Below are 26610 nucleotides of genomic sequence, written 5' to 3'. Positions count from 1 at the left end.
ACTAGGCACTATATCACTCACTCCATAAACTGTCCCCTCAACTTCTGTCATTATGAGTCCTTGCCTACTGTGTATTTACTTAACTGTTTCTTTTTATTTTTTCAATCAGAATGCAAACTGCACAAGAGCAGGGACTTTATCTGTTTTGTTTCAATATGATTTTCAGTAATTGCACAGACACAAATTTCTTAAGAGATTCTCAATACATATTTGTTAAATGAGTGCCTAAAGTAATTTAGCTTTGAGTTCAGTGGTAATGGTTTGATGACCTCTGTTGACAGTGTCTTGCAGGACACCAGATTCTGGGAAATATTCTCATGGACACACACCCACACACACACACACACACACAGAGTTTTTCTACCTACTGGTTATCCTTTAATCCAGTTAAACTAACACAGAAGTCAGTAGCACACTTTCCACATTTCATGTAATTGTGAGAAATTACACATCATGTGGCCTCACAGAACACCAGCATGCAATTTTTTGTTTCATCTACTTCCTTATACACTTCTTTTACATATGTTATATGGACATGTGGTGGAAAAAATTGAAACAAAATTATGGAATAAATCAATAACTTGAAAATAGTTTTCACAAGCAAACCCCATGATTCCATATACATGTTCAGGCAGGCATTTTTTTTTTCTACACATAATATTTCCTTTTATTCAGAAAACAGACTGAAAACATAAAGGGCTCAATTCAGGAACTTGAAATGCTGTGGGTCTCAATATGTGCCATATTACATGGAGAAGATCTGAAAGACATGGTACAGGTATTATGCTTCTAAAAAAGTTAAAAGAATCATAGAGATTATTTTGCCTTCAAAACAATCTTTGAGAATGCACTCTTGACCTCCTTATTCCTCAGGCTGCAAACCACAGGGTTCAGCATGGGGATGATCATGGTATAGAACACAGATATGATCTTGTCAGTGTCCATGGAGTGGCTGGAGCTGGCTGTAAGTACATGAAGATTAGAGTCCCATAGAAAATGGAGACAGCAGTGAAGTGGGAGGTACAGGTGGACAGAGCCTTCCGATGTCCTGCACCAGAGTGCATTTTCTGGATTGTGATAAAAATGAATATGTAGGATATTAAGAGAACTATAACCCCCAAATATATATTGAAAAAAATGTAAAATATAAAATTGAAAAATATATTGAAGCTGGCTACATAAATAAGAATCAGCTCATTAACATGTCTCTCAGAGCAAGAGAGAGACATGACTGCTGGAATGTCACAGAAAAAGTGATGGACCACGTTGGAAAGACAGAACACAAGACTGAAGGTATTCCCAGTGTGGATGGAAGTGTTAAGAAAACCAAAGACACAAGAGCAAAAGATCAGCCAAGTACACACCCTGGATGTCATGGTGGTGGTGTAGAGGGGCTTACACACTGCCGCATAGTGATCATAGGCCATTGAGGATAACGGGGAATTTTCAACTGTAGCTGAGACTACAAAAAAGTACATCTGAGCAGCACAAGCATTGTAGGAGATGATCTCATCTCCAGGAAGGAGCCCCGCCATGACTGTGGGAATGGCAGCTGAGGAGTAGCAAAAGTCCACCAAAGCCAGGTTGCCAAGGAAGAAGTACATGGGAGTGTGGAGACAGGAGTCCAAGACAATCAACAGGATCATCACCAGGTTCCCAGCCAGAGTGATGGTGTAGATGAGCAGGAACATCAGAAAGAGGGAAAGCTGCAGACCTGGGTCACTGGTCAGTCCCAGCAGGATGAACTCTGTTACTTCTGTCCTGTTCTCCATCAGTGTTACCTGAGAATCACAAGATGTTTTATGGCTATGGGAGAAACGAAAAGAATGATAAGAAAATTAAAGTGAAATTGAAAAATATGCATACTATATGTGTTCTTTCAAACACCTGTATGCTAAAATTCCCTAGAAAAAACATTGACCTGAAACCAAGTTTGGTGCACTAATTATATGTAATTATATGCAGAGTTCCATACTATCAAATGAGGCCTGTTAACGGGTCATGTACATAATTCTAAAATGTCATACTTTGTGAACTGCAATTTAGGCAACTTATTATGTTGGTGCAAGTGACTTGTGTAAATGAATCTGACAATGCATTTCTCCTGAGTTCAGTAAAACTGGCCTTTGTCTTGGTTTTGGTGGAAGTGGATGCTCACATGTACGGTTTCAGTTTGGGGTAAGGTTGAAGTTTTGAAGCTTCTCTCCTCAAATATCCTTTCTTCCACACTAAGTCCCCTGACACTTTCTAGGCTTTCCACTGTCATTCTGCCCTTGTTCCAAGCATGTGATTGGTGCTCCTAGAGAATCAAGAGGGCCACACTCTTTTTCAAAATTTCATTCTTAAAAATTCATATATTAAAAGAGTCCAGGGCTGGGGAGATAGCTCAGTTGGTAGAGCACTTGCCTTGGAAGCGCAAGGCCCTGGGTTTGATCCCCAGCACCGCAAAAAAAAAAAAAAAAAAAAAAAAAAAAAAGAGTCTATTGTTCTTAAAAATAATGCTTTCTCTCATACTGTCATTCCATAGACAAATCACAGAAAGGAAGTGTTGAAAGTTCCCAGTTCAAGTTCATAAACTGTCTTTAACTTTCAGAAATGTTTTGGCTGTAACTTCCATGTCCTGTAATATTATATTTGAATCAATACTTTGTAGTGATATAATTTTCATTTTTTTCGAATTTACATTGAAGTCTTTGGAAGGAAATTCATTTCAAATTAACTATTCCCTAAACTCTTTCTCTGAAGACTTTGATAAATTCATTTTATGGAACTGCCTCCTGCAGACATTGTACTGATGTACTAACACACATCACATTATCAGTCATACTGTGTTCCACAGCAGATGATAAGGGCTTTAGGCATTCATGTGTATGTAAGGTAGATACCACATTATTTTTACTTCATCATTTAGGAAAGTGAGGAGTTGAGAAGTTTCTTATGTTCCAACATTATACAGCAAGAATAAGAAAGTCTCAAAATGCAAGATTCAAAATCCTCTTCACCTTAATCTAAATGAATGTTTTTAGCTGCCTAATTGTCAACGTGTGTGGAAGTGCTGGTAATGATAAGCATGAGAATATCCTGACAATCCCTTTTTAGTGTAAAGAAAGATTATTTCACTCTTCCAGTTTTCGTGTGTGTGTGTGTGTTTTAATTTACTGTTCATGGGAAGTAAATATATAGTGAACAAGACAAATTTCCTCACTGAGAAATCATAATATCATTTCAAAAATATTTCTAGGTTCATATTTTTGTAGAAATAAGCATGATGTGTCATGAAAATCACTAAATCATTTATAATAGGTATTTCGATATTTATAACCCAGATTCTCCTCAGTTTTTCAGAAAAGCCTTAATTCCATTTATATGACTCTTAGTAATTACAGCTGCCCCTCTGCTTTTCCATAAGTTACACATGTCGTTAAGAATATTTAAGGAATACAAAGCTTAACAGTTTGGTGTAGGAGAAAAAAACAAAAAATACAGATAATCCAGAATAGACAGTTAGATATCGTACCATCAGCCATGAAAAATTGGATAAATTCTGTTAGTAGATTTCTGTCTCTCAGGCAGTACTCAAAAATTTCCAACTTGTCCAAAGCATGGAAAAATGGAGGAAAAAACACGAACATGGGTCAAGTTCAAATCTATCATTAATTCTTTTTCATTGAAGAGTCGCTTATCTCCTCCTTACTTGTGAAATAAGCCTGATAAGATTACATCTCTCACACAACTCACAGATGTGTCCATAAACAACAAGAATGAGGTCTCTAATGCATCTTGGGGGAACTTATTTCTTAAAAGTCAAACATTGTCTTTGTGAGATTCTCTGACCCTGTTTGAAGGCTCATTGCAAGTCCTCATGTATGTCCTAAGTACAATCCTTCAGATTAATAAACAATGACCAAGGAAGCATGGCATGTCATGTGTTCCTTCAAAAACAATGTGAGGTTGAGTCATATGTACATTTTTTTCTTTTGAAAATAATACATAGAAATCTGGAGAGAATTATATAGTCTTGGAGATCTGTGATATTTTTACCTGTGAGACTCTCTGTAGTTTCTGATTCTACTTTTTGGGAAAGAAGCAATTTAACTCTGGGAATCAACAGGCTACCATAACATGCACATATGTTTCTGTATTACCTTTTGGTTTTTCAAAAGTTCCAGCTAACACTTAATTCACACACAGGAAAATACGTATGTTATAGTGCATAGTCCTAAGGATTTCGTCAAAAGCATGGCCAGGTAACCACTACCACAGTCACCGAAAGCTTTTCATTGGAACTTCTCTTTGATAACTTGTTCACATACTGACCCTTCATCAACTGTTTTGAGCCAATGGGTTTTGATTTTGGTAAAATGTCTTTAGTTATTATGTTGTCTTTGAATTCCATTTTTTTTTTTTTTACTTAGCATTCAAACGCCCTTCTTATTTTCAAGAGTATCATTTTGGAAATTAATCTATTGGAAGATAATATGTCCTTGTGTGGACATTGAGATTTTTGATTTCCATTCTGTAGTTAAGGAATATTTGCCTTTATTTAATCTTTGATGATTACTCCACAGAGTGATCTAAAAATTTATTTCAATGATTTTTGTGTGAATATCAGGAATATCAGTTTTTATGGCACATTTATACATATAAAGGAGTCAGGTTGATTTGTGAAATGGTAAGTACTTCTCTATTGAACAATATATTTTGAAACTATTTTCTGAAAGTCTCTTCCTCTTTGAACTCCTACATGAAATTCATTTATTGATCTACATTTTTACATTTATCTGGTATTTATGTTTTTAAATTATTTTCTTATATATTTTATATTTGGTATGCTTTAATACACCAGTAGAAATTTCTTTAGCAAATCTTGTTTTTCTTCTTAAATACCCATGGAGATGGGAAATGAATCTGAATTACCAAGAGGTTCTAGATGCAAACTGCCATTTATTTATGAGATAGAAATAAGAAAACTGGGTTTGTTACATTACAGAAATATGAAGGGCTTGTTATATTACAGAAATACCTGTAAAGAAAACAAACATCTCTGAACATATTTGGATGGATGTTGTAAAAATTTTGCAATGTTTTTGGAAAATAAGTGAATGCTAATCAAGAATGAAATTATGTGTTTTACTGATAAGTAGATGGAACTGGAAAAACATCCTGCTAAGTGAATTAAGCCAGACACAGAAAGTCAAATGACAAATTATTTTCCTCATATGTGGAAGCTAGACAAAGAGAGGATGGTTGGAGGGTGGAGAATAAAAGAGTGATACCATAAAAAAAGGAGGAAAACCAACAAATAAAGAAGGAGATCAAGAAGTTCTGTGGTGTGGACAAGGGGGAGCACTCAGGAATAAAATCTACCAAATAATGCTGTGTTCACACATGATCAAAGTACAATGAATCATGGTTTTATCTATCTGTATATCCATCTATTCACACACACACTCACACACACATATGTACATATATATACACATACAAATATATGTTATTTATATGATTATTTTTATATAAAATATATAACCCATATGTATCAATTATTTGGATCATATATAATTAAATTCCAATAATTAAAATAATAATAATAAAAATAATGGCAATAATAAAAGAAGACAAATAAGCAGAGCGGACCTGGTGGAAGTAGGAGTTGAGGGAATGGAGGTACTGAGACAGAGACTGTTAAAATTATATAATGTAAATATATGAATATATGATAATGAATCACACTATTATGTATAATTATAACACATCAATAAAAAATGAAAAAACGACAAAAAGAGATTTGATATACCACAACACTTAAGGAGCATTTTAAAACTTGCAGCATTCACAGAAAATGGTACACATGTTCAGACCAAAATAAGCAGACTATACACACTTAAAACTATGTTAGGGGCTGGGAATATACCTTAGTGGTAAAGAACTTATCTTGTATGAATAGAGACCCAAGGTCAATACCAAGGAGCAAAATAATTGCTTTTTAGGAAACTCACCAAACTAACAACAGCACTCACACCAAAAAACTCAGTGATAGAGAAATATTTGATTTATGGAGCAACCACACAAATTATTACAAAAGTCCAATTATCAAATCATAAAGAATATATATGGAAAGAAATAGGAAAATATGCCTCCTTCACAGAAAACAGAAATTCATAGTAACTGGCCTAATGAAGAATAGACGTTGTATTTAGCAAGAAAAGCATTTAGATCAGTTTCCTGAAATATACCTAAAGCAATCAAGGGAATATTGAACAAGGAACTAAAGGAACTTAGGAAAATAATGTTTCCATGAATATTAAATATCAATAAAGACACAAAAATTGTAAAACAGAACCAGATAGACACAAGATCTAAAATGCACAGTAAGCGAAATAAAAAATTCAGTAGATTTTTAATGGTGATTTGACTGGGGGGGAAGATTTAATGATGTTGAAGATAAATAAATCACCAAATTCTGTAGGAGGTGTAGAAAAAACAAAAGAATGAAGATTAACATAGTAGATCCTGAGAGACCTATTGCTTGTTCCATATTTAACAACGCATGCATAACTGGAGTAATAGAAAAAAAACTCATGAATTAAAGAAATAAAGAATATTTAATATAATGTGTCCAGATTCAATGTTGATAAAAGATTTGAACCTCCTCTTCAAAAAAGTTTAAAGAATTCAGAAGTATAAACCTAAAGAGATGCACATATGCATCATAATCAAAATTGTTAAAAGTCAACAAGAGGATCATAGGGGCGATCCAGTATGGCGGACTAGAGGGTGACTGCATCTCCAGTTGCTCCACAACCCGGGATTCAAGAAGGGGAGGCATTGAGAGACTCGGACTACAATAGAGCCAAGGAGTGAGTCTCCCTCATGGGGTGGAGCTCAGCCTGGGTGGCAGGCCTAGTCAGGGGTGGCTTTTCAGAGCAGGGCAGGGCAGCTAAAGTCTTCCCCGGGTAGCTCTGCTCCCTCTGGCGGTGGGCTCCTTCCACACGGCCAGCTTCTCGGAATAGGCCGCCCAGTGAGAGCCTTTCTGCACAGAGTCAGCTCCAAGCCCTGAAACCAGGAGCAGGTTAGGGGCAGCTTCCTTTGGAAGCACTGCATTATCAAGTTCCACCAAGACTTCAGGCTACTGAAGGCTGGGAGGTGATACACTGGAAATCTACAGGGACACTATAAGCCAATAGAGGAAATCTGCAATATCTCAGAGTCCCACTGACATCTCACCAATATGAGAAAACAAGGGAAGAAAATGTCCCAAACAAACCTAGATACTATATCAATAAAACCCAATGACAGCACAGCAGAAGAAATGTCAGAAAAGGAATTCAGAATGTACATAATTAAAACAATCAGGGAAGCAAACGAGGAGATGAAACAGCAAATAAAGGCATTGAAGGAGGAGATGAAAGAGCAAATGCAGGCATTAAATGATCGCACCAATCAACCGTTAAAAGAGCAAATACGGGAAGCAAAAGATCATTTCAATAAAGAGTTAGAGATACTGAAAAAAAAAAACCAAACAGAAATCCTTGAAATGAAGGAAACAATAAACCAAGTTAAAAACTCCATAGAAAGCATAACCAATAGGATAGAACACCTGGAAGACAGAACCTCAGACATTGAAGACAAAATATTTAATCTTGAAAACAAAGGTGACCAAACAGAGAAGATGGTAAGAAATCATGAACAGAATCTACAAGAATTATGGGATATCATGAAAAGGCCAAATTCAAGAATTATTGGGATTGAGGAAGGCTTAGAGAAACAAACCAAAGGAATGAAGAATCTATTCAATGAAATAATATCAGAAAATTCCCAAATCTGAAGAATGAAATGGAAAACCAAGTACAAGAGGCTTAGAGGACTCCAAATATACAGAATTACAACACACCCACACCAAGGCATATCATTATGAAAATATCTAACATACAAAATAAAGACAGAATTTTAAAGGCCGCGAGAAACAAGAATCAAATTACATTCAGGGGGAAACCAATAAGAATATCAGCAGATTTTTCAATCCAGACCCTAAAAGCTAGAAGGGCCTAGAACACATTTACCAAGCACCGAAAGAAAACAGATGCCAACCAAGAATCTTATACCCAGCAAAACTTACTCTCAGATTTGACTACGAAATAAGATCCTTCCATGATAAAAAAAAAAAACTAAAGGAATTTACAAATAGAAAGCCAGCATTAAAGAACATTCTCAGCAAAATATTCCGTAAGGAAGAGATGAAAAACATGATGCAAATCAGCAGCAGGAGGAACTAGCCCAAAGGAATAGCCAAATAAAGGAGAAACCAAATCATGTCAAAAAACAAAAATGAGTCAAATGACTGGGAATACAAATCATATCACAATCATAACCCTGAATGGTAATGGCCTGAATTCATCAATCAAAAGATATAGACTGGCAGATTGAATTAAAAAGAAAAATCCAATAATATGTTGCCTGCAAGAGATTCATCTCATAGAAAGAGGTACCCATAGACTAAAGGTAAAAGGATGAGAAAAAACATACCAGGCACACAGACACAGCAAAAAAGCTGGAGTATCCATCCTCATATCAGAAAATGTGGGCTTCAAGCCAAAACTAGTCAGAAGGGATAAAGAAGGACATTACATACTGCTTAAGGGAAGCATAAATCAGCAAGACATAACAATCATAAATATCTATGCCCTGAACATTGACTCATCCATGTACATCAAACAAATCCTTCTCAATTCCAGAAATCAAATAGACCACAACACAGTAATACTAGGCGATTTTAACACACCTCTCTCACCACTGGATAGATCTTCCAAACACAAATTGAATAAAGAAACCATAGATCTCAAAAACACAATCAACAATTTAGACTTAATGGACATATATAGAATATACCATCCAACAAAGAGTGAATACACTTTCTTCTCAGCAGCACGTGGATCCTTCTCTAAAACAGACCATATTTTATGCCACAAAGCTACTGTTAGCAAATACAAGAAGAGAGAGATACTACCTTGTACTCTATCAGATCATAATGGATTGAAATTAGAAATAAATGACAGAATAAAAAACAGAAATTTCTCCAATACCTGGAGATTAAATAATACACTATTATATGATGAATGGATAACAGAAGACATCAGGAGGGAAATTAAAAAATTCTTAGAAGTAAACGAGAACAAAGACACACCATATTAAAATCTCTGGGACACTATGAAAGCAGTACTTAGAGGAAGATTTATTTCATGGGGCGTATTCAACAAAAGAAGTAGAAATCAACAAATAAATGACTTAACACTACAGCTCAAAGCCCTAGAAAAAGAAGAGCAGACCAACGAAAAGTAGTAGAAGACAGGAAATAGTTAAAATCAGAGCTGAAATCAACAAAACTGAAACAAAAGAAACAATTGGAAAAATTAACAAAATAAATAGTTGGTTCTTTGAAAAAATAAACAAAATTGATAAACCCTTAGCCACACTAACAAAGAGAAAGAGGGAGAAAACTCAAATTACTAAAATTCGGAATGAACAAGGAAATATCACAACAGACACGAGTGAAATACAAAACATAATTAGAAGCTATTTTGAAAATCTATACTCCAACAAAACAGAAAACCTCAAAGACATCAACAAGTTTCTAGAGACATATGAATTACCTAAACTGAACGAGGAGGATGTACACAACTTAAATAAATCAATTTCATGCAATGAAATAGAAGAAGTCATCAAAAGCCTACCAACAAAGAAAAGTCCAGGACCAGATGGGTTCTCAGCCAAGTTCTACAAAACCTTGAAAGAAGACCTCATTCCAATACTTCTCAAAGTATTCCATGAAATAGAAGAGGAGGGAACCCTCCCAAACTCATTCTATGAAGCCAATATCACACTGATACCTAAACCAGACAGAGACGCATCGAGGAAAGAAAATTTCAGACCAATATCCTTAATGAACATCGACGCAAAACTTCTCAACAAAATTTTAGCAAATCGCATACAAAAATATATTAAAAAGATAGTGGACCATGATCAAGTAGGTTTTATCCCAGGGATGCAAGGTTGGTTCAACATCTGGAAATCAATAAATGTCATTCACCATATCAACAGACTTAAAGTTAAGAATCACATGATTATTTCAATAGATGCAGAAAAAGCATTCGATAAAATGCAGCATCCCTTCATGTTCAAAACACTAGAAAAAATTGGGATAGTGGGAACATTCCTTAACATTGTAAAGGCCATCTACACTAAGCCCATGGCCAATATCATTCAAATGGTGAAAAACTGAAAGCATTCCCCCTAAAAACTGGGACAAGGCAGGGATGCCCTCTTTTACCACTTCTATTCAATATCATCCTTGAAACTCTAGCCAGAGCAATTAGACAAACCAAAGAAATTAAAGGGATATGAATTGAAAAGAGGAACTCAAACTATCCCTGTTCGCTGATGACATGATTATATATTTAAAGGAACCTGGAAATTCCACCAGAAAACTTAGAACTCATAAGTGAATTCAGTAAAGTAGCAGGTTAGAAGATCAATGCTCATAAATCCAATGCATTTTTATACATAAGTGATGAATCTTCAGAAAGAGAAATTAGGAAAACTACCCCATTCACAATAGCATTGAAAAAAATAAAATACTTGAGAATCAATCTCACAAAAGAGGTGAAAGACCTCTACAATGAGAACTACAGAACACTAAAGAAAGAAATTAAAGAAAACCTTAGAAGATGGAAAGATCTCCCATGTTCTTGGATAGGCAGAATTAATATTGTCAAAATGGCCATACTACCAAAAGTGCTATACAGATTCAGTGCAATTCCCATTAAAATCCCAATGATGTACCTTACAGAAATAGAGCAAGCAATTATGAAATTCATTTGGAAGAATGAAAAACCCAGAATAGCTAAAGCAATCCTCAGTAGAAAGAGTGAAGCAGGGGGTATCACAATACCAGATCTTCAACTCTACTACAAAGCAATAGTAACAAAAACGGCATGGTATTGGTACCAAAATAGACAGATAGATCAATGGTACAGAATAGAGGACATGGACACAAACCCAAATAAATACAATTTTCTCATACTAGACAACGGTGCCAAAAATATGCAATGGAGAAAAGATAGCCTCTTCAACAAATGGTGCTGGGAAAACTGGAAAACCATATGCAACAGAATGCAATTAAATCCCTATCTCTTATCCTTCACAAAACTCAACTCAAAATGGATCAAGGACCTCAGAATCAGACCAGAGACCCTGTATTTTATGGAAGAAAAAATAGGTCCAAATTTTCAACTTGTTGGCTTAGGATCAGACTTCCTTAACAGGACTCCCATAGCACAAGAAATAAAAGCAAGAATCAACAACTGGGATAGATTCAAACTCAAAAGCTTTCTCTCAGCAAAGGAATCTATCAGTAATGTGAAGAGAGAGCCTACAGAGTGGGAGAATATCTTTGCCACTCATACTTCAGATAGAGTGCTAATTTCCAGAATCTATAAAGAACTCCAAAAACTCTACACCAAGAATACAAATAATCCAATCGACAAATGGGCTAAGGAAATGAACAGACACTTCACAGAAGAAGGTGTACAAGCAATCACCAGATATACGAAAAAATGTTCAACATCTCTAGTAAGAAGAGAAATGCAAATCAAAACTACCCTAAAATTTCATCTCAACCCAATTAGAATGGCAATTATCTAGAACACAAGCAACAATAGGTGTTGGCAAGGATGTGGAGAAAAAGGTACACTCATACATTGCTGGTGGGGTTCCAAATTAGTGCAGCCACTCTGGAAAGCAGTATGGAGATTCCTCAGAAAGCTTGGAATGGAACCACCATTTGACCCACCTATCCCACTCCTTGGCCTATACCTAAAGGACTTAAAATCAGCATACTACAGAGATACAGCCACATCAATGTTCAATAGCTATTCATTTCACAATTGTGGAACCAACCTAGATGTCCTTCAATTGATGAATGGATAAAGAAACTGTGGTATATATATACAATGGAATTTTACTCCACCATAAAGAATGATAAAATTATGGCATTTGCAGGCAAATGGATGAAATTGGAGAATATCATGCCAAGTGAGATAAGCCAATCTCAAAAAACTAAAGGACAAATGATCTCGCTGATAAGCAGATGATGACATATAATGGGGTGGGAGGGCTTAGCGTTAGGGTTAGGGTTTGGTTTAGGGTTAGGGATAAGGAGGGTGGTAAGAATGGAGGAAGGAAGGACTGTATAGAGGGAAAAGTGGGGTGGTAGGAGTGGGGGGGAAGGGAAAAATAAATAACAGTATGAATCAAACAACATTACCCTATGTAAACTTATGATTACACAAATAGTATACCTTGACTCCATGTACAAATAAACAACAGGTATCCCATTTGTTTACAATATAAATAAATAAATAAATAAATAAATAAATAAATAAAAAGCCAACAACAACAAAAAACAAAACAAGATGATTATAAAAACTAGAAGAGATTAGCACCTTGTTACATCTTGAGTGACTCAAGCGATTCCTAGTCTGAATAATGGAAGATTTCTCGTCAGGAATCATGGAGGTCAGAAGTAGTAAGACATATTTAACCTTGAGGGTAGGGGATAAAGCATCTAGAAAAAGTCTCTTCTAACCAAACCATTGTTTTTGTCAGCTTCCCTGCACTCTGACCAAAAGACCTGACAAGAACCATGTAGAGGAGAAAAATTTGATTTTGGTTCACAGTTTGAGAGTTTCACTCCACGGTTGGTCATGATTTTGGTTCACAGTTTGAGAGTTTCACTCACGGTTGGAGGTGAGGCAGCATATCATGATGGAAGGGTGTGGTGGAGGAAAGCAGCTCAGGACATGGCAACCAGGAAAGAGAGAGAGAGAGAGAGAGAAAGAGATAAAGTCCCAAACATACCTCCTTGGCCTTCTTTCTCCAGCCAAACCCTAGTTGCCTATAATTACTGCTCAGTTAATCCACATCAGGTGATTAATCTACTGATTGAATGAAGGCTGTCATAACCTAGTCAATTCACCATGATACCTCTTGGATTGTCTTACATTTGAGATTTTGGTGGGACACTCTATACATAAATCATAACAACTATCCTTCAGGAATCATGGACAGAAGAGAGGTTGTAAGATAAGGGAAACCTCAGATAGAACTACTTTCTAAAAAAACCAAAAATATTCCTCTAGCCTGAAATGAAGTGACTCCAGAAAATAACTTGAACCCACATGACCTACATGGTCCACATTATGCACCATAAATATATGTAATTACCATTTACTGATTAATAATAAAATTGGCTAAATATAAAATGAAGCAGTATTTAAAAAGATATCAGTCTTGGTGAAGGTGACTGCACATACTATTATAAAAATACATATTTTCACATCACTGTGTTTTTGTTTGTAATTACAATGTTCCTCAAACAGGGACTTATAAATAGGTAAAAAATTAATTGAAAATCTATGTCCATGGACATAAAATACATAAAATTGTAATTATTGACAAATGGCAAGAAAAATGAAAAAATACTTCATACGCTCTCTTCATTGGCAAAGTTCTAACTATATCATTGCTGTTTATTCCAGGTTTTGAGCATGTTCCCTCTTACATATTTGGTCTTCTCAATCTTCACATTTATGGGAGTTATTAACTTATAAATGATAAAAAGAACACTTGAAATATTCTATTATTTTTATTTTTTCTGAATGTCTGATAACCATCTTTATTTTTTAATTTGTTTTAATTAGTTATACATGACAGTAGAATGCACTTTGATATATCATATATAATGGAGTATAATATTTTATTCTTATGGTTACACATGATATCAAATCTCAATGGTCATATAGTTAAATATGTATACAGGATAATAACGTCTGAATCATTCTACTCTTCTTCCTATCCCCATGACCCTTTTTAAGCAAGAATTTGGTATTAAAATTGGTTCTTGACTACATAATGTTGTAAATGTAATTAATGCCATTGAATAGTACACTTAAAATGGTTATAATGTAAAAATTCACATTCCAAATATGTTTTACCACAATAAAAATCCAAAAAAATCAATAAATATATATAAAATCATTACAAAAATATGGTTATGCAGGAGAAGAAAGCTATGGATGAGTTTTCTGAATTTGTTTTAGAGATCTTGCAAATGGATCCCTAAACTGATTTAATTGAATATCACTAAAATGTCTATTTTCAGGAGTGAAGAGATCACATTAGTCTGTGGCTTGATCTGGAAATAAAAACACATAAAAGAACAACACTGTCTATCCAAATAAATCAATTATTGAAATCTCACAGACCTGACTAAACTTTTGTAATAATTTTAAAGTATCCGAAGCCCCCAAATTCTTTTTGGAAGCAAGTTTGATGGTTTTAAAACCTGGGATATTTAGCAATTAAGTCTCATTTAGGAGGTGACTTATATCTCTCATTATTGGAATTAAAGCACTTACAAGACAACCTGTGGAATGAGCTAGACTCTGGTTCTTTTTCTGCTTCCACTGAGTGAAGACATAATATTCTCCCCTTTGGTCTTGAGTCAGGTTGAACTCATGTGCAAATTAAAATCCTAATCTGAATGAGAATCTACTGCAAAAGTTGAGGGCAAGGATTGGGCATGAAGAGGATCTGCATGTCACCAATAGGTGACCTACAATGTGTCCTTGAATTCCTAGACACACTGTATTGCTGATGTTTCCCAAAGCTTAGGGAGATTAGCATATTAGTATGGATTTGTGATTTTAATCCGCATGTGCACCCAAAGGGCCAAGAAAAGACACATTTTACCACAACTATGAGAAGGAATAGTAGTTTGTGAAGGGAACTCACACATCAAGTGTGTTCTGTGATCACATATTTTAGGGCAACCATCAAATTGGTGAAGTAATTAAATTGAAGCTTCCTGATTTAGCAGGTATCAGGTACCCACACTCAGCTGCCCAAGGTAAGCTGCATGATATTGCTGTAATGGACAGAAAATTGAAAGCAGCAGTCAAAATAGTCTGATATATGAATCCTCAGGGTTTATAAAGTTGATTGTGGTGTCCCTGGAAGTGAAACACAAAGCAGGGCTATTAAATTATTATCCGATGCGAATGAGCAGATATACTAGTCAAGTGAACAAAATCCACCAGAATGAGAAACACTTTGAGCTAATGTTACTCAGTCTATTCCCATCCTTGAACTAGTTTATAGACCCTGGACCTCAATAAACTCACAATATTTATATTGTAAATGCTTTTCTTAAACTTCTCCAATGGTTTCTGCGGTCTTTTATTAGAAAAACTGTGTAGAAGATATAGAGGATAACTAGAACTTTGGATGACTATTGAACTTTGACTCAGAACTGATGCTACCTTTAGATGGAAAGCATCACTGTAGATCACCATTAATCTCACACTACCAATGTTACCAGATCAATCTCAAACAGGGTCTAGTGTCTCACCAAACCAATCTGTGGTTATTTCCACAGTTCCAGAATTCACTATCAAAGTAGTTACACTTAGCCTACTGCATAATTTTCACATCATTTACAGGCCCATGGTGTGTATATATTATGATGGAGAAGGCCAAGTGGAATTCACTACAACTGCATACACCTGGAAAACAGTATATCAAAAGCAATTCCATGTGTTTGGAGGAATTGCAGAAGGCATCTCCAGGGACTTCCAAGTTGCAAGGTGGTGAGTTCCATGGTATATCAGTCACATTAACTATTTGGCCTGTGCACACACCAGATGTATCATGGATAATAAAAGTAAACTATGGGAAGCTAAAGGAAGTGTGCACTCAATGGCAGCCACTCTAGAAGATCTGGCTTCACTGTGTGAGCTATGAACACATCAGCTGGATTTGGGTGGTGGCTGCTTTTGTTTTGGCTTTTGTTTCATCCTTGTTAATGATGATAACCAGAGAGTATCTGCTCTCATTTGGCAAAGACAGAAAATCATTTTCAATGACCCACCTCAGGGATGCTCATTTCCTCTGGTAGGTGTAGCAATTAAGTCCTTAGGCAGTTACCATACTCTACTACATCCCTCACCCTCTGGTCCATTATTGGGACTGGACCTAGTGATCCAGAAGTAGGAATGTAGTATTAGTAGAAAGTCACCTAAATGCCAGTGGGTGGGAAATTAATGGAACAAAATTTCAGGGTCCTTCTTTTTAAGTGAATTATCTAGTGTTCATGTTGAGTGGTGCATCTTAAGATATCTCTTTGAAGCTAAAGAATGAATCATTTCATCTGGTCTGTCTTTCAGAAAGAAGTGCATCCCTTTGTAGCTGTCTATGCATTTTAAAGGAAATGTGTCCTTTCTTTGGGTGTGAAGGTTCTCCAATAGTTCCTGGCTACTGTGTAAGATGCTCTGCCTCCTGGGTGTCATGAGTCAGAGGATCTAATGATCCTAGACTTCTTATTGGCAGATAGAAATGCTTTTAGAGCCTTTGCAACACTGTGTGGAAAATGTAGTAGAGGCTCCTGGGATTAAGGAAGGAAACTAGATGATTGTTTTTAGAATATCACTTTCCTTTGACAAACAGTTTGGTCTTCTAAGATGCTTTTCCTTTTGTAATGTTTTTACACTTAAATATGGGCCAACAATTTGCCATGTGGACTAAGCCATTTACCAAACAATGGTTGTTATCTGATCTGCCCCACCATAAAATAAGGCATGAACAGTAGTAGTTCATTATGAAAAGGAATGGTATCTATGAGTAGGACCATGTGGGCCCTGAATTTAAAAGTAATATACAAGAAGTAGTTGGCAAAATCCATGGATTCTACTCCTACCACAATGCCTTTTTTCCCTATCAATTGAAATTTTGGTCTCCCAGGGAACTATCTATATATAATTCCAGAGATTAAAAGATTGGGAATGTGTTTACAGATGTTCCTGCATAATATGCAGACACCACAAGATGTGGACTGCTGTAGTACTAAAGTCTTTTTGGGACATCCCTGATGGACAATGATAAAGGAACGTCTGTCTACCCACTCAACAGATCTTTTGGAAGAACAAATGATCCTTCAGGCTTTTATGGGAAGAAGAAATGTTTAGATGTGTGATATTACATAAGTTCTTGTGACATGACCTGAGGAAACCCTGGGCAGTAGGGAACAGGAAAATTGTTATTTTAAAACTGGTGGGCATTAAATTTGGGAAAGAGATGTGGAATGGACTTTTTGAATGTATGAACAACTTGACTATATGGGTCTAAGATAAATGCCTTAGGCAAAATGTTAAACTAAAAAGCAGGGGATTTTAATAACCAAAAGATACTATAATTTTTCTGTGGATGGAGGAAGCCTTTCCTCAGTGAACACTGCTGTTTTCCAATAGGTTTACTAACAATGTGACTATGGTGGCAGTGATGGGGATCACAAACAGGCTCAGCATTATAGACTACCTCTGACAAAAACATGAAATGTGAACTATCTATAGCCATTGGTGAAAGTCTAATCTGCAGGTAGTAGAGACTAACACTGAATCCCACATTTGACACTGTTCTTGAGGTGCTCTTCTAACTCTCTGGTGGCAAGCTAACTATACTGAGTCACTTTCATCATGGAAGGATGCCATTTTAGTTTTCCTGGAAAAGGCACTATGACTAGTTGTTTGCCTTCTCTGCACACACTACTTCCATGTGTAATCCACTCATGGATTACAAAAGCCTTTTCCATTTGCCATGTTGTTCTGCACTGTATTGCTTCTGGTGAATATCTCACTGCACAGAAATAAAATGGGACAATGTCTCCAGGATCATGAAATTTACTAGACTGCTATTTTCAATGCCATCTTGAAGCTACTGGCTTGAAACAATGGTGGAATGGCAACTTGATTCTCAAAGTTCTTGCTGGTGTAATACCTTGTTGGGCAGGATAAGGTTGTATATGAGGTTATATATGCTCTGAATCATCATCCTGAGTGTATTTTTTTCCTATAATTGTTAATTTCATGATTTCTGGAAGTGAGTAGTGAATATGGAATTTGTCCAGTGGCTGAAGGTATTCTACCAGGGGATCTTAAAAAGATTCTATTGCATTGAAAGTCAAGATTTCCATTTATTCATTGGGATTATCATTCATCTGAACCATCCAGTGAAGAAAAATTTTGCATTTCTTATTTTCATCAATGATGAGTAACAAGATAACACTGAACTACTGTTTCATAGTAGACGTAAGAAAGATTGCACCTGAGATAAAGGAGATCTCTTAGGACTGGCTTAGTGTTATCATTTGCAATGATTAAGTTCAATGGGAACCCAGTTCAAGAAAGACTAGTAATGTTCCTGACCCTTCAGGAATGAAGATTTAGATCATCTCTACAGGTTAAAAACTATGACCATGATCGAAGGAAAGAAGATAAGAGAATGGGTAATGGAACTAGGTAGTTAGAACACCAGTTATGGTACCACGAGAAGTTAAAATTAACAATTCAGTAATTATGAGAGTGCTCCTATGTAGTTTATGACTATACGTGTGATATTTGAAATATATTTATTTATCTCCATGAACCCATTATCATGAGTCATTTGATGTGTTCACTTTAGATCATAGTATTTAAGGGCTATGTTATTACCTTTACATAACAGTTATGGGATATTAACAGTAAGTGTAAACATCACTCAAAGTATTCTTATTTTTTGGTGAGGAGAGATCAGTATGTGTTTGCTTATATGTAAGAAATTCATATTATGTTAAGTGGATGAATTGGCTTGTTAGAGTCTTTATTTGGAAGCAAAGTATGTTGTAAATAAGGTGTTTCAGTGCCAAGTCAACAAAATTGAACTTGTGATAATTAATTTTTATTTGTCAGTCACAGAAATGTTTTGAGATGATATTACCTTTTAAGCCAGTGAACTTTGGTCTAGGCAAAATATGGATGAACATCATCCACTGATTGAAGTCCTCGATGTATCATAACCATTGGCTCCATGAGTTACAGGAACATTTCTAACAAATACCTTTAGATTGATCACACCATCAGCTCTTGTGAAACTTTTTCTGAGGCTTCAGACCTGAAATACACCATGAGTTCTAGTGAGTCTTTGCTGGCCAACAGAGCAGATCTGGATCTGTCAACTTCCATAATTTCAGGAATGTATTCCTAATAATGAATCTCTCTCTCTTCTCTGTTTCACACATATACACTCACAACTATAGTTAGGTCTATTTCTATGGAGAATCCTCACTAATCGAACCACTGGGAAAATTAATAGATGACTGAGATAGGAATCAAAAAGTACATGACAACCAATTCACACAAAAGGAAGATATATCAGAAAATTTGAGGAGCAAGAAACATAGATATATCAAAAATAGAAGTTCTTTGTTATCATTTGTTACTGAATTATAAGTGAATGAAGCTCTCCAAGAAGGTGGAAAATGGAGAATGTGTTTCAAAGCACGATTAAACTATATAAAATTTACAAAAGACCTGCTTACACATGAAGACACAAATAGCATATAAATAAAAGGATAGAAAAAATCTTTATTCCTTGTCACATGAAAGCAAAAGAAGTTATTATTTGACAAAGTTGGTTTTAAGTAAAAATTATTAGAAGAGAAAAATAAATAAACCGTATGATGGGTCAATTATTGAAGATAATATTATTTAAAACTCAATCATCTAAAAACTGGTTCCAAAATATATGAAGAAATGTCCCAAAAAAGAAAGCTCTAGACAGTTCTCTAAAAATAGATTATACTATCGGACTTTTAATAACCACTAAATTGGCTAGAAAGAGGAACAAGGTAAAATTGAGAACGTGAACATCATCGTAATTAAAAGATCTTTACAGACACACTGAGTTCACTGTCCAAAACTGCTTAATTCTCAGTTGCACATGAAACATTCCCAAGGCCAAACCATATCTTAGGCTAAAATCTATTCTAAATAAGCACAGGAAGATTAAAATCAAATCAACCATCTTCACTCACTCCAATGCAATTGAACTGGAAATTGATGACAAGAAAAATTTTAACATTTACATATGTAAGTTTAAATTATCATCAGTGAGTAAAAATGGAAGAAGAGTAACTACAAAATAATTAGAGACAATCCAAAGCAAAACCACACAAAAAAAGTAAATTTTGGTAGAAGCAAATTTGTAATTGTGTTTATGTTGACAGTGATTTCAAGGAAGTAAGCTAACTTAAAACTTGAAGAACAATAATAAAAAGTGAAAATGTAAGCTGAAAATAGCAGAAGGAGGGAAATAAAGATTAAAGTAAGTAAACATTTAAGATGTAAAATAAGGACAGAGACAAACAAAAAAACAAATACTGATAGTATGGACAAAATGACAAAATTTTGAAGACCATAAAGAAGGAAAAATCAACTGATTAAAGCAACAAATAAATTTGAGGTTACAGCCTCTGAATTTATATATCCAAGAAGTAGAATTCTGTAAATAAGTATATACCAACATATTGTAAAACACTGAAAAAATACAAATTCCTGGAAATACCCAAGTAGCAAATGAGCTATAAAAAGAGAATTCTGAATATATCTATAAGAAGTGCAAAGAATAAATTAATAAAAATAATCTTCCAACAAAGCAAAGCCCAGGAACAGGGGGCTTCTCTTTGAATTCTCCAAAACTAATATATAATTGTGACGTATGGTGATGACCAGGAGGAGACTCCTTGAGTGTTTTAGCTGGTTTCCTATGGCTGCTATAACAGTGCTGCCAACGTGGAGCATTGGCAACACATGAAGAGTCTTCCACAGTTCTGGGAACCAGAAGTCTGAAACCATCTCGCTGAACTGCAATCAGTGTGTCATCAGAGGCCTGGTCTCTACAACATCTCTAGGTGCAACTCTGTCACTGTCCCTTCCACCTTCAGGTGGCTGCCAGCATTCAATGGTGACGTCACTTCAATGCTGTCTCACGGTCACCTTGCCAACTCCCATTTTGTGTGGTTAAATTTTTCAAGTTTCTGTTCATGAAGATGCATGGGATTGGCTTTAGGGGTTTCTGCTCAATTTCAATGACTTCTCTTTCCTGAAATCATTAAGATAATCATACCTGCATACTTTCTCTGAGCCATGTAGAGTATTTGTAAAAGTTCTAGAAAATAGCACTAGACTATTTTTTGGGCCATTGAGGAGCTTGTTGTGATATGTAAATCACACTATGTGCTATATTTGAAAATTTACCACTAATGCAAAATAATTCCAAACATAAATTACAAAATATGTGCCAAATTACATAAAGAAGATCAGAAAGAAATGAGTACAGGTATTATGCATCTCACAAATGTTAAAATCAGAATCATAAAGACTATTTTGCCTTTAAAAATGTCTTTGTAAATGCACTCTTGACCTCCTTGTTCCTCAGACTGTAGACCACAGGATTCAGCATGGGGATGACCATAGTATAGAACACAGATATGATTTTGTCAGTGTCCATGGAGTGACTGGAGCTGGGTTGTACATACATAAATATTAGAGTCCCATAGAAAATGGAGACTGCAGTGAAGTGGGAGGCACAGGTGGATATAGCCTTCCTGTGTCCTGCAGCTGAGCGCATCTTCAGGATGGACAAAAAAATAAACATGTAGGATATTAAAATTACTAAAAAACCACAAAAGATGTTGAAGCTGGCTACGTAAATAAGAACCAGCTCATTAACATGTCTGTCAGAGCAAGAGAGAACCATGAGTGCTGGAATATCACAGAAGAAGTGATGGACCACGTTGGAAAGACAGAACACAAGGCTGAAGGTGTTCCCAGTGTGGATGGAGGCATTGATGAATCCAATGACATAACAGCCCATGATCAGCCGTTTGCACACATTTGTTGTGATAGTGGTGGTGTAGTGCAGAGGTTTACACACTGCTGCATACCGATCATAGGCCATTGAAACCAAGAGGTAATTTTCAACTGAAGCTGACACTACAAAAAAGTACATCTGAGCAGCACAAGCATTGTAGGAAATGACCTTGTCTCCTACAAGGAGCCCAGCCATGACCTTGGGAGTGACAGCTGAAGAGTAGCAAAAGTCCACCAGAGACAGGTTGCCAAGGAAGAAGTACATGGGAGTGTGGAGACGGGAGTCCAAGACAATCAACAGGATCATTCCCAGATTCCCAACTAGTGTGATGGTGTAGATGAGCAGGAACGTCAGAAAGAGGGGAAGCTGCAGACCTGGGTCATTGGTCAGTCCCAGTAGGATGAACTCTGTCACTTCTGTCCTGTTCTCCATCAGTGTTTTCTGAAAAAGATTGTGATATTCTATAGCATGAGAAGTAAAAATGATAAGAAAATTAAAGTTACCTTGGGAAGTATGCATCCCTTATGTAGTCTTTCAAAAACTCATATGATAAAATTCTCCACCAAAAGCTTTGAACAAAAAACTATGCCTGGTGCACGTTTTATATATATATTTATAACAAGTTATATATATTATATATACAACAGGGTTGCATCCTATCAAATTGAGAAATGTTAAAAGATTATGAGCATAATTTATACACTTTTGCTTTTAAACTGGGATTAGAGGACTTATTACCCTGTTGAAAATAACATGTGTCGTTAAATCTCTCCAACCATACACTTCTCCTGAGCTGCCAATGCTGCCCTTCCATGCTGCTCAACTACCTACAAATGTTCAAAACACATTAGATATGTATTCACTGTTTCCTTGCAATTATATTAGGAGTTTGATTAGTTGTTACATTCATGAAAATTATGAAACAGAGGAGGCTTGGAAATGTCTTCTTGAATTTGTACATAAGTAGTATCTGGCTATTTCTGCTCTGCACCCATGGAAAACTTTAACTCATTTTGAGTGGTCCCTTAGTATAATGGTCTAATCTGAATTTAAAACAAAGTGAATTTTACTCACTTTACAATTACACTTGTCTCCTTCAGTTCCAACACTGTGTTTGGGACATTTCAGAGAACTAAGTGAATGACTGACTAGGTGCTGATTTCCTCTCCTTCAGTATATGTTTGCCTCTATGTATGGGTAAAAGAAGCCAAAAAATAATCCAGAACAGTGCAGTGATCCCTGTTTCAACTACAAATGAATCCTAAATGAAACAGCCATCTCTGAAGGGCATGGTAAACTTTTACCAACACCCTCAGGCTCTTTTTTACCAGCACATCCACACATGTTGATGGCTAACAAGATAACGTTGTAATTAGGTTGAAGAGGGATTTACATCTGAAATCTACACAGAATATCCCTAATAATAGGAATCACAGTTCTAGAAGAACTCTATTCAGTATGTAGAGGTCATCTTCTGAGAAGCCATGTCATCAGATTGAGCAGACATACAGTTTGGGATCTAGGAAGAAACTCACATCAAACCTACCACTAATCACTAAGAATCACCAATCCTAACACTACTACCCTGAGCACATTATGTCCATCTGCAAAATGGGAATCACAACAAGGACTACTATGAGGTATCATGGTGCAGAGAAGACAACAAAATACTGGGTGTAATCACAGCCCATTGTGAGTAGGAATCATGTTATTATTAGGATGGGTCAGGGTCTTTTATCTTGGTTTTGATGGAGGTGGATGCTCACACACAGGACTTCAGTTGTGGGTGTGTTTGATGTTCTGAAGTTTCTATCCCCAAATAGCCTTTCTCCCCCACAGGTCCACTGACAGTTTCTGGTCTCTCCACTCTCATTCTGTCCTTGCTCCAAGCATGTGATTGGTACTCCTGTAATTTCAATGCCCCACACTCTTTCAAAATTTCTTCCTTAAATCCATATATTTAGTTTGAATAGAAGAGTCAATTGTCCCTACAAACAATCTTTCTCTCCTACTGTCATTCACAGACAAATCTCAGAGACCCAGGATTAACACTCCCTGTTTATGGACTTTCTAGCTTTTAACATGCTTTAGCTCTGTGTTCCCCATCCCATACTATTATATTTCAATTTGCTCTATGTTGTAATATTATTTTCATTGTAACTACTGTTCCTTAACATTATGTCTTCTAAGTCTTTGACTACTTCCCTTTATATGCCTGCCTCCCGAAGTTCTTGTGTTGGACTCACTTAACCCACATTACCTTATCCAACATACTACTTTCCACAGCAGATGATAAGGGCTTTAGACATTCATGTGTGTTGTAAGGTAGGTAGCATAGTATTTTTACTAAATGTTTGAGGAAATTGAGGATTTGGGAAGTTTTTGATCTTCCAAAATTAAATAGCTAGGATAAGAAAGTCTCAAAACGCAAGATTTAAAGTCATCTTCTCCTTAATCTAAATGAATGCTTTCAGTTCCATTATTGTTAACGTTTGTGGAGTGGTAATAATGATAAGCATTAGACTATACAGGAAGAAAGGGCATTTCAGAGCTTCTAAATCCTGAGGATCCCTTTCTGATTTCAAGAGGGATCATTTCACTCTTCAGGGGTTTTTGTTTTGTTGTTTGCTCATTTCACCTATATTGAGTAGTAAAGACATAGTGCACAAGACAAAATCCCCAGCTAACCAATGAGAGTATCTTCTGCTTTATATTTTCATGCATAATTTTGTAAAAATAAGCATGATTTGTCATGAGAATCACTAAATCACTTGTAATGGGCGCTTTTCATATTTGTATCCCAGAGTCTCCTCAATTTTTCAGAAAACTGTTGAATCCATTTATTTATCTCTTTAATTAACTCTCTGTAATTATAGCCACCCCATTGTTTTTGCATAAATTACACCTCTCACTAAGAATATTGAAAGAACATGGAGCTTACCTGTTTCATGTAAGAGGAAAAAAACCTCTCAATCCCGAATGGTCAATCAGAAATCATACAATCAGCCAAGGAGTATTGCATAGATTCTCTTAGTAGATCTCTCAGGCTGTAGTCAAAAGTTTCCAAGTTCTCAGGCATGAAGTAATGTGGGAAAGACCAGGTACTTGGGTGGGGTTCCAAATCTATCATTAATTCTTTCTGTTTCATTGAAGAGTCTCTTATCTCCTCCTTATTTGTTAACTAAGCCTGATAAGATTACATCTTCCACATAACTCACAGATGTGTCCATAAAGAACAAGAAGTAAGGTGTCTAATACATCTTGGGGGAACTTACTTCTTTACAGTCAAACATCGTGTAATTCCCTGATCTGTTTGAAGGCTCATAGGAAGTCCTCAGGTCAGAATATCTGCATGTCCTAACACAATCCTTCAGATTAATAAACAATGACAAATGAGCTTGGCATGTCATGTGTTCCTTCAAAAACAATGTGATATTGAGTTGTATACATTTATTTTTCTATTAAGAATAATACATAGATTTCTGGAGAGAATTATATACTCTTGGAGATCTGTGGTATTTTTGTCTGTGAGATTCTCTGCAATTTGTGATTCTACATTTTGGGAAAGAAGCAATTACAATACCTGTGGGAATCAATAGCCTACCATAACATACACATATGTTTTTGTATTACCCTTTTGTTTTTTCAAAAGTTCTAATTAATGCATAATTCACATACATGAAAATACACACATTATAGTGCAAAGTCCTAAGGTTTTTGTCAAATCATGGCCACAGTAACTTAAAACTATTCATTAGAGCTTCTCTTTGATAACTTGTCTCCACATACTGACCCTTCATCAACTGTTTTGATACAATGGGTGTAGCCTTTGGTAAAATGCCTTTAGCTATTGACCAAGAGTATGTTGTCTTTGACGTCCACATTTCTTACTCAGCATTTGAAGTACCTTCCTATTTTCAACTGTACCATTGTGGAAACTTATCTATTGGAGGATAATATGCTCTTGTGTGGACATTGAAATATTTGACTTCCATTTATAGTTAAGGAACATTTGCCTTTGTTTAATCATTAGTGATTACTCCTCAGACTGATCTAAACATTTGTTTCAATGATTTTTGTGTGAATGTCAGTTTTTATGGCACATTTATTAATATGAAGGAGTCTGGTTGATTTATGAAATGATAAGTACTTCTCTATTGATTAATAAATTTTGAAACTATTTTCTGAAAGTCTCTTTCTCTTTGAACTCCCACCTGAAATCCATTTACATTGTTTCACATTTTTATACTTATCTGGTATTTAAGTTTTTAAATTATTTTCTTATATACTTTCATTTTGGTATTCTTTAACACACCTACAGACATTTCTTTGGCACATCCTGTTTTTCTCCTTAAACAGGCACAGAGATTAGGGATGAGTCTGAATTACCTAGGGGTTCTAGATGCTAACTACCATTTATTTATGAGATAGAAACAAGAAAAAATGGGCTTGTTACATTACAGAAATATACTTGAATATACCTGGCTATATTTTGTAAAAATTTTCCATTTTTTTTTTTGGTAAATAAGTGAATGCTTATCAAGAATGAAATTATGTCTTTTACTGATAAGTAGATGGAACTGGAAAAACATCCTGCTAAGTGAATTAAGCCAGACACAGAAAGTCAAATGACAAATGCTTTTCCTCATATGTGGAAGCTAGACAAGGAGAGGATGGTTTGAGGGTGGGGAATAAAGGAGTGATACAATAAAAAACAGGAGGAAAACCAACAAATAAAGAAGGAGATCAAGAAGTTCTGTGGTGTGGACAAGGGGGAGCACTCAGGAATAAAATCTACCAAATAAAGCTATG

The 26610-nt window shown here is 35.7% G+C and overlaps 2 protein-coding genes and 1 pseudogene across 3 annotated transcripts in view; 1 reads left to right on the top strand and 2 right to left on the bottom strand.

Moving 5' to 3' along the window:
* Positions 1–26610, top strand: part of LOC306638408 (olfactory receptor 5B2-like) — a gene marked incomplete at both ends in the record, with an annotated part of 301086 nt that overhangs the window by 203870 nt on the left and 70606 nt on the right. The window lies entirely within an intron of this gene.
* LOC306638919 (olfactory receptor 5B2-like) lies at positions 817–1772 on the bottom strand (annotated as a pseudogene). The gene has a single exon. The product of its transcript is annotated as an olfactory receptor 5B2-like (transcript).
* Positions 21307–22230, bottom strand: LOC306639112 (olfactory receptor 5B3-like; the record flags this gene model as incomplete). Its single annotated transcript, XM_079102537.1, has 1 exon — positions 21307–22230. The coding sequence occupies one exon, from the start codon at positions 22228–22230 to the stop codon at positions 21307–21309; it is 924 nt and encodes a 307-aa protein (XP_078958663.1).

The sequence above is a fragment of the Sciurus vulgaris genome (assembly GCF_902686455.1).
Source record: "Sciurus vulgaris genome assembly, chromosome: 11".
Classification (NCBI taxonomy): Eukaryota; Metazoa; Chordata; class Mammalia; order Rodentia; family Sciuridae; genus Sciurus; species Sciurus vulgaris.
Note: the sequence above shows the minus strand (reverse complement) of the source record. Positions and strands in the feature narration are given on the sequence as shown.